Source organism: Stegastes partitus, unplaced genomic scaffold (genome assembly GCF_000690725.1).
Source record: "Stegastes partitus isolate 25-593 unplaced genomic scaffold, Stegastes_partitus-1.0.2 Scaffold1098, whole genome shotgun sequence".
NCBI lineage: Eukaryota > Metazoa > Chordata > Actinopteri > Pomacentridae > Stegastes > Stegastes partitus.
Genome location: NW_007578829.1, coordinates 31565 through 40576, shown reverse-complemented (window position 1 = coordinate 40576; position 9012 = coordinate 31565). Strand labels below are relative to the sequence as shown.

The window sequence follows — 9012 nt, the reverse complement described above, 5'->3', positions numbered from 1 at the left end:
TCGGTCATTAAACAACCGACTGTTCAACAGCACGTTAACCATTAGACCATAGATGAACTGTTTTTTAGGGGGGCTTTTTTTATTAGATAGGAGAGAGAGACAGGAAAGAGGGGGAAGACGAATGGGGGAAGAACCTGCAGCAAGGGCCGTGAGTGGGACTTGAATCCATGATTGCTACGGGGACTGTAGCCCCTATACATGGGACGCCAGCTCAACCAGGTGAGCCACAGGAGCTCCCCTAGATGAACTGTTTGATCCGCTTTTACTTCAGAGACACAGCAGATATACTGACAACGTAGAACCATAACCTTACTGTTTTAATTACATTTAAGTTTCCTAAATGTTACAGTAATGTGAACGCCCCCTCACATCATGAAAACTTTGATGCTTGATATAAAATTGAATATTAAATTATTTTCAGATTGACCACCTGATCTCTTGGTTTGACCAGGGACGCTAACAAAAAAAAATAATAATCCTGAGCAGTAGAAAAGCTGTATTCTGTGATCTGTGTTTTCCTGTTTAGAACTAAGGTCTATGGAGCCAGAGCTTTTGGAGTCAGAACCTGTCAGCTGTAGTGGTACTGCAGGTTTTTGACACTTCTGGGTTCACTTTTCAGGGTCAGTTGCTACGTCCATCTTTCTTAGACTATGATCTAGAACACAACCTGCTCTGGAGCAGGTTAGGAGTTCAGCAGTACCAGATTTACCTGGTAAGACGTGAACCACTGTCATAGTACCGAAAACCCAGAGTTAAACCTGAAGTTTCCTCGATCACCTCAGATCCTGCTTCGTGGAACAGGCCTCTGGAGAGTCACACTATCAAAATAACAATCAAATGTACTGTTATCAGCCCGGGCATTCCTCTTTAACATGGTGGCCATGTGGGTGTCGCAGTCTGTGACGTGGTATGTGTGCACTGCTAGGGTAACGTATGATAGCGGCATGATGTGAAGGTCCCATGCTTGCGACCTGAATAATCTCAATAAAGCTAACATTCCAAATGAAAACCCATCTCCTTGTGATAGAATAAACTGGCACAATGGTTACCAACTACGAGCCAAGCTGAGCGGTTCCTTACTACAGTTAGAAACAAAATAAGCTGGGAAGGTAACAGCACGTTGGACCTTAAGTGGACTGTAAATTCCACTGCTCTGGTGAAAAAGGCCCTGTAGAGACTGTACAGGACACTGAGGAGGATCAAGCTCTCTGCAAAGTTATTGGAGTCTCTTGATCACTGCTCATTGGAGAGTATCTTAATATACTCTTTCATGGCCTGGTATGGTAACTGTTCAGCATATTAATCTTATTTATTATTTTTAAGATGTGTGTATGAGTAAATAAAACATTTTTCTTTTATAAGAGACAGTAAACTATGATGTATGTGTACATGCAATGACAATAAATGCTTTTGGGGTTTTTTTTTATCTGATCTGATTATAATTTCCATATGTTACATATTTTTTATAGGTATTAATATAGGTCTGCAGTTTCTTTTATCTGGATCAGGAAGTCATTACATCTTCTTGTAACCAAAAAAATGCAAAGTCAGGTCTGACATGAGGATGATTATAGGCAATAGCATAGTGTTGTTTCTGATATTTGTGTGTCTAGTATGTCTAGTATCTTTTTATTTTGACTGTAATTAACATGATTTATGGATGGAGTTTATAAAATGTCCTATGAGCTACAATGTTAAAAATATATGCAAGCAATCAAGTTTATTTATATAGAGCCCCTTCATTTACAGAGGTTAATCAAAATGCTTTACAGGCAAATGTAAATATATAAAATAAAATAAGACATAATAAAAATGGAATACATTACATTGGATGAATAAAAAAAAAGTACAGGCAAGTTTTAAAAAAAGGGCACAGAGATTTATAAACTAATCAAGAATGATGAAAAAAAACCTGCTAAAACAAACAAACAGGTGATAAAAAAAAAAAAGAAAAAATTTAATGGATAGAGAATGAAATGAAATAAATGAATTTAAATAAAGTGAACACAAACAAACAAACCACTGACATGACTGTTATCTTGAGTGAAGAGTAGGTAAAATAATCTAAACATGAGGATAATTTCTCACGTGGAAGACCATCAGTTCTGGGAAGAACAACTGAGGTGATGTGTGTTTTATTTTGAAGAGTTCCGCTGCGGCTCAGCTTCCTGTCTAGTAGCTGCAGTCTCCGCTCCACCGCCTTCCATAGACAGCCGTAGTATCACATGCCACTGTTCGACTGCAAACGGAGTAACTTTATACTAGCTTAACAGCCAAACCGACAACATTTGGACTGCAAGACAAGCTGCTTTCTAGTTCCTACACGTCCCAAATGGACACTGTTCAGGTAGGTGACTTGCTGAATAGCAGGTTGATATGAATTAGCGCTAGCATGTCGCTAGCAGAGGGTTGGCTCACTGGGCAGGGCCAGTTAGCTGCAAGGTGACAAACAGGTAACGATAGTTGTTTGACTGCCAATGTGAGCGCTTTTCAATTTACACCTGCCTAACTGTATATTTCTGTGTCCTTGTTCGTCTTTGTACACACTCTGTTGTTTTATCCTCAGAAAGCGGTGTCTGGATTTTCTCTAGACCTCGGACCTTTGAAGGAACCTCTTGGATTTATTCGTGTCCTAGAATGGGTGAGTAAAGTCAAAAAGTACCTCTGATGGTTTTCAAATTCGATCGCAAACAACGGTAATGTGAGTCATCCTACTGTGTCTCTGTGTCTAGTTACTCAGCATTCCCATCATTTGTTCCTCGTGATGTTGATATTCTTTAAATCCATTTCACTGACTCCAAGCGCGAGACCAGGGCAAGTGTCAGCAAAGTTTTTGTGGCAGGTTTTCTGGTACATAGGGCCTAAAAACTTTTGCAGATTCTTCTTCCTGCTTGGTTCATTTTAATCTTTGCGATCTTTGACTTTTGACCTGATTCAGTTGAGCTACATTTTGCCATAGCTTGTGCATTTACGAAGCGTGTAGGTCGTCTTACGGGTTTCCTAGGTGAAATGTTAACCTAAATGACGCAGCCATCCGTGGGTTGTAAAACCTTACCCTTTTCCGTAATAAAACTTGATTACACAAAGCAGTGGATCCACCTGGAAGCTTAAAGGGCTACCAGTGAATTCCCAGATATTGTGACTATAATATTGAAATAGTTAAGATAAGATCTGCTGCATAATTTCAGTGATAAAGTTGCACCCACAAGATGAGTGTTGTTGGTACTCTGTGCTGTGATCGTTAAGTCAGGTGGTCAAAACTGAAAGCAGAAATCTGAGTTGGGGCTCCTGTGAACCAGCTCTGTGTGGCTGTTGTGAGGAATGTCAGCTGCTGAGAATCAAATATCTTGGATGTCTGTGCTGCTGCTGCTCAGTCGAACGTGCTCTAAATATTACCACTGTGTAAGTCTTTGCGAATGGACTGTATGTTAAAAAAAGAAAACCGTTTGGGAATGCCCCCCCTACTTTGCAGCTTCTAATAGTCGTGCTTGGTGCTTCTGGTTGATGCATGCACCGCTGTGCTAACTGCTCCTTGACAGCATGCAGTGCAGTTTGTATTTAAGGTGTGGACTTGTGGAGCAGCCATGTCCTGGTGCTCGTTAACATACAGGAGGCATTATCGGTTGCTGTTCCACGCCTAGAAGGCCAGTGAAAAGCTTTGCTGTAGATTCCATTTTTAAGGTCATTTGCACAATGTGATTACTACTAGTGTTGATATGAAACCTCTCTAATAATAATGTCAACGTAATTATCATCAAACCACATGACTTTTTGAATCATTTACTATTAGTAGCATCATTTTTTTCTTTAAAACCACAAGCAGACAGATATTATGTAAATAAGAGTTTAGGCAAAATATCAAAGCCATATTATATTGGAGGCCTAAACTGAAAGGGGATTTTCTTTTGGGATTCTCTTTTAAAATGGGAATCAGTCATTTCAAACTAAAATCCAAATAAACACATAGAGTAGGTTGTAGACTTGAACCAGTGTGATTGGGAACCAAATCATTGTTTACCTTTGTCTTCTTCTCTAGATATGGATTTTTTCCCCCTGGTTAGAGCAATAAAACATGAGAAAAACATATCATGTTTGGGGTGGAACACATCATCTATTTTTCATGACTGGCATCAAATATATGTCAAGGCATGAAAATCTGATGTAAGATGTTTGTATTTGGTCGTTGTTATATTATGCTGCTACCACCCTGATGACCTAATGCAATGATAATTCCTGAAAAATTGCAAAAACTATATCTCCTCCAAACCAAGGCATAAACCTTGGTTTGGAGGGGGGGGGGATTTCAAAAAGTTTCCTGTCTCATCCAGGAAACAAGAGGTGTAAATACCATTTAGGGGCATCACTGCATATTAGCTGAATTACTATTACTATTACATATTACTTATTACTGTGGACAATTATTACTGTCCACAAACGCTCAAATGTTTGAAGCCAACAAAAAAAAAAAAAAAAGGAGAGGGAGGTTTGAGCTGGCTGCTGTTTTTCTAGGACCATGTGCCCATCCACAAAAATATTTATCTTGGAAGGTATTTAATATATCAAGCTGAAATTTCACTAATATCTTTACATAGATTCATAGTTTATGTTAATAAAAAATAATTAAAATAGGAAACTCGGAGATGGTCGAACTGAAATTGTTCTAAAAATTTGATGATCTGAGATTAAGTGACCCTGATGTACAGGCTTACCTGGTCAAACAAGTAAAACAGCAGCAATGACAGATAAAAGCTCCAGTTTATACACTGGAGCCAGGGACGTGAGCAAGCTATGTTTTGCATGTTTAGGAATCAAACGTATTTTGCTGGTGGGGTCGGTTATTTCAAAGATGGTGCTGCATTGTGGTCAAGACCAGCCAGGTTCACCTTTTTTGCTACACTGGCAAATTGGCCATGTTCAACTGACCACTGTAGTTTTTTCTCTTAGAGCTGCTGCTGGTCTAAACAAGGCCTAAAACTCCAGGCTAAGCATGATTTGATTTGTCGAAGTTTTGGTACAGATGCAAAAATAGTACTTCTGGTGAGGAACACAAACATGATTGCGGTTTGCGCTGCGATCAGTATGGGTTTCAGTCAGCGCACAAAAAATGTTTTCAAAACTTCCAACGGGGCATCCTCTCAAGTGGGACGCTTTCAGTTTGTTGCACACACTTCAACAGAAGATGTACTTGTCCCGTGCTAAGTAGTAAGAATTAGCACTAGCTTGCTAGTACAAAAGCTTCCCTCCCAGAGTCTCAATACAACTGCAAAGCGATCATATAATTCGGGAAATTCACACTCACAGCACCGGCTTTTTCTCCACTTTGCCCTCCATGCCATCCAGGATACTTTTCTATTGCCCGTGCAGTCATACATCATAGTGCACAGCAGTCAAAGTTCAGCAAAATTGAACTTCCACTTTGGCGTATTATTACTAAGTCTCAAAGTTGACAAATCAAAAAAACAGTGTTTTGAAAAACTAAAAGTAGAAGTTCAGTGCCACAAAAATAAATGCTCTTGTGATCACACACACAAGTTCTAAAACCCGTGATCACTGACACCAGATTGATCCCGTATTTGATTTATAATCAGTGTAACTGCTGAACATGATAATAAAATTATCTGTGAGCACCAGAACCTTCTCGGTTTTAGACCCATGGACTAAGTCTTATCTGTGTGTTTGCATCATGCACAAAGAAAGAATTGCCAGAGGAATAGAAAATTCTGATTTTGAAACTTCACAAAGGTGGAAAATAATACAGGAAGGTCAATGACCAATTCGAAATCAGTTGGAGCACAGCTGCAATCAGGAGCAAGCCATAGTACCACTAATCAGAACCATAGTGACCTTCTGCCTAAAATGACACCACGGGCAGTGTGCTACTAGCACAGCCAAGCTGTAAAAGACATCCGGGCAAGTGCTTCAGACTTTGCAAAGGGTTTATCACCAGTAATCAACTTCTATTGATGGTGTCCAAGAATAAAACTCTTGCTTGTTCTTCAGTACAAAACTGCAAGATTAAACTTTGCTCAAAAACACACAAAAAAATAACCTATTAAGGGTACATTATGTGGTCAAATGTGACCAAAAATAATTTTCTTGGCTCAGATGGAGTTCAGCATGTTTGCCATGAATCTGGCCAGGACTGTCAACAGTGAAGCACGGAGGTGGGAGTGTGATGATATGGGGCTGCATGTAGTAACATGGATACACTGTAATATGTAGTGAAGAATCATTTAGTTTGAATCAGTGATAAAGCCATTCTCTAGCATTGAAATGTCCCTCCAAAAAATGAAACAGTGAGGTCTCAAATGCAAATTTCTGGTTCATTTTCTCTCTAGATGCTACCAGTTATTAGTGTCTTGTCAATGGATAGGCCTGTATGTGGAAATACGGTTGTCAGTTTGCTGGCTTTGTTGGAGTTTCAAGATCTCGACTCCTCTCTTAAGTAGAGGAGGTTTAAAACCTTCCTATTTTAAATTTCTCAAGTTCAATTTGTTATTAGTCTGCTTCAGTCTCAAGGCTGAAATAGACAGAATTCTTCCAGGGTGAGGCATTCTTTATATTGTGGTGCTGAGAGAAAGTTCTCCTCTCTCCTCTGCATGCTCTTGGAAGATGTTTATAATTGATATTACTGAATGTCAGGCAAGCATGTATGTCGCAGGCTGGATGGACATTAGCCAAAAACAGCAGTTTTTCACAGGAAGTCAGAGAGCCAGTTGTCAAGCTGTTTTTGCTGTTTGGATCTGTTGATTCTGATGGTGGGTTAAAGTTACTGTTGCCTTTCATCTACTCTCTGTGCTATATACAAACATAGGTTGTAATAAAATGCTGAAATGCTTACATCAGGGCCTTGTGACTTGCTTCTGTCATCTCTTATCAGTCCTGCCACTCCCTGACTAGGAGAGGTGGGGAGGAATGCGCCAGTCTGTGAGAGACCGGTGGAAACACTGGACTCTGGACAGGGAACCTCCTCCCTGTCTGGAGGGTTTATTTGGGGTGCTATCAGATTGGCCTGGGTGGGTCAAGTAGGGCTAAGATGAAATCTGAGAAATGTTGTGGAAATCCAGAGATACCTGAAAGATGAAACCCATTCTTGAAAATCCTCAGTGGGTGTAATGCTTGCTAAATACTGCACTCCTTTTCTCTGTGTGGGTTTGTGTTGTGTATTTTGCTGTCTTTACAATTGTGCTACAATCTGTTCACCTCAGTGCTTGGTCCGGTACTTTGGCTCACTGTATATAACTGTTATTCAAAAGCATCCTGATAGTTTGAGAATGTGGCTTGGTGGATGTGGGTGGAAGTGAACAAAGGACATTATTCTTGAGAGGAAGTACGGAAGCAAGAATCACATGCCTTTAATGAAAAGCTTTTCACTGGAGGAAGGGGGGATGTGTGTGTGGGGAGATCTCCCATTTGGTTGCCTGTAAATCAATTGAAGGATTGCATGGATTACATCAAAACAAGTAATGGTCATTTTCCATTGCTTTTGGCTGATAAAAATCCTAAAAACACTGCAAAGTGCCAAATATGCACCATCATCCAGCCACTGTTTCACTAGAGGTGTACTGGTGCATACATATGGGCCATTCCACCTCAAATCATCAGGGGCCTTCTGCTCAACAATCTGATTTTTTTGTTTGTTTTTTAAAAACTTTGTTATCATAAACTATTGATATTTCAAATGCTATTTGTGACAGTTTCACTATACTAATCTACGTATATATGTACAGTGCTTAACAAACGTATTCGACCACCTGTCATAAAAATGAGAAAACATAAATATTTTAGAAATCTGTCAAAAACTTGCTTAAATCTAAAAATATTATTTGTACTTATTTGACAAATAACAAACTGAAACAACTAAACAGTCTTTTTTTCACACATAATAGCCAAACAACATAACATTTTGTCTGTCGTCCTTTGGCCTTGATAACAGCTTGCTTCTTGCTGCCTTTGTTTTTATGTACTTTTTAACATTCTCTTTTGTTTTTCAGTTCCATATAGTTTCTAGCTGTTCCCACAGACTTGCTGTAGATTAAACATTAGTACGATCAGTCTTTGAATGTTCTACATCCCAAATTAGTTAAATAGGATTCAAATCTGGACGTTGACTTGGCCTGTTCGTCAGTTCCAGAACTCCAGATTTCTTTTTCTTGGTCAGATAGTCTCTGGACAGCTTTGAAGTTTGCTTGGGGTCATTCTCTTGTTGGTATACGAACCCACGACCAATCAGATTCAGTCCAGAAGGGATTCCATGTTGCACTAAGATGTTGTGGTAGATCAGGGATCTCCAACTCTGGTCCTTGTGAGCTACTGTCCTGCAGGTTTTAGACGTGTCCGTACTGCAACACACCTGATTCAAATTAATGGATCTCCAACAGCTTGTTGTCAAGTTCTACAGAAGTCTGTTAATGATCCATTAATGTGAATCAGGTGTGTTGCAATACGAACACATCTAAAACCTGGAGGACAGTAACTCACGAGGACCGGAGTTGGAGATCCCTGTGGCAGATGTTCGTGTTCATGATACTGTTGATTTTCACTAATTTGCCCGTGCCGTTTCCACAAATGGAACCCTATACCATAATGGAATCTCCACCGTGTTTCACTGTGGGTGCAATGCATCTGGCATCAACACGTTCTCCAGCTTTACCGTGGACATAAACACGATGATGCTGACCGAAGACTTCAAAGTTGGACTCGTCCGTCCAGAGCACTTTCTTCCAGTCATCAACAGTCCATTGTTTGTGCTCGCTGGCAAATCTGAGGCATTTCTGGATGTTTGCAAGCTGCAATAATGGCTTCTTAGCAGCTATTCTTCCCTTTAAGCCTTGTTCCATCAGTCGTCTGCTTGTGGTCATTCTGGAGACTTTATGCTCAAGTATGCTTTGTAGTAAGGGCATTTTATGAGATTTTTCACAAATCTGGCAACTAAATCGTTACCAAACAACTTCTTCACCAATATGTTTGTAAAGGTGTAATAACATGCCTTAATATGTTGAAGTTCAACTC

General features: G+C 39.8%; 1 protein-coding gene across 1 annotated transcript in view; it reads left to right on the top strand.

The window, feature by feature from the left end:
* The first annotated feature begins 2167 nt into the window (after nt 1-2167).
* LOC103367888 (synaptophysin-like protein 1) overlaps nt 2168-9012 on the top strand; it is a 17994-nt gene continuing 11149 nt past the window's right edge. Inside the window, exons 1-2 of the mRNA XM_008296055.1 lie at nt 2168-2347; nt 2567-2641. Coding sequence (XP_008294277.1) covers nt 2333-2347; nt 2567-2641 — 90 coding nt within the window. The 5' untranslated portion in view covers nt 2168-2332. The remainder of the gene's footprint in view (nt 2348-2566; nt 2642-9012) is intronic.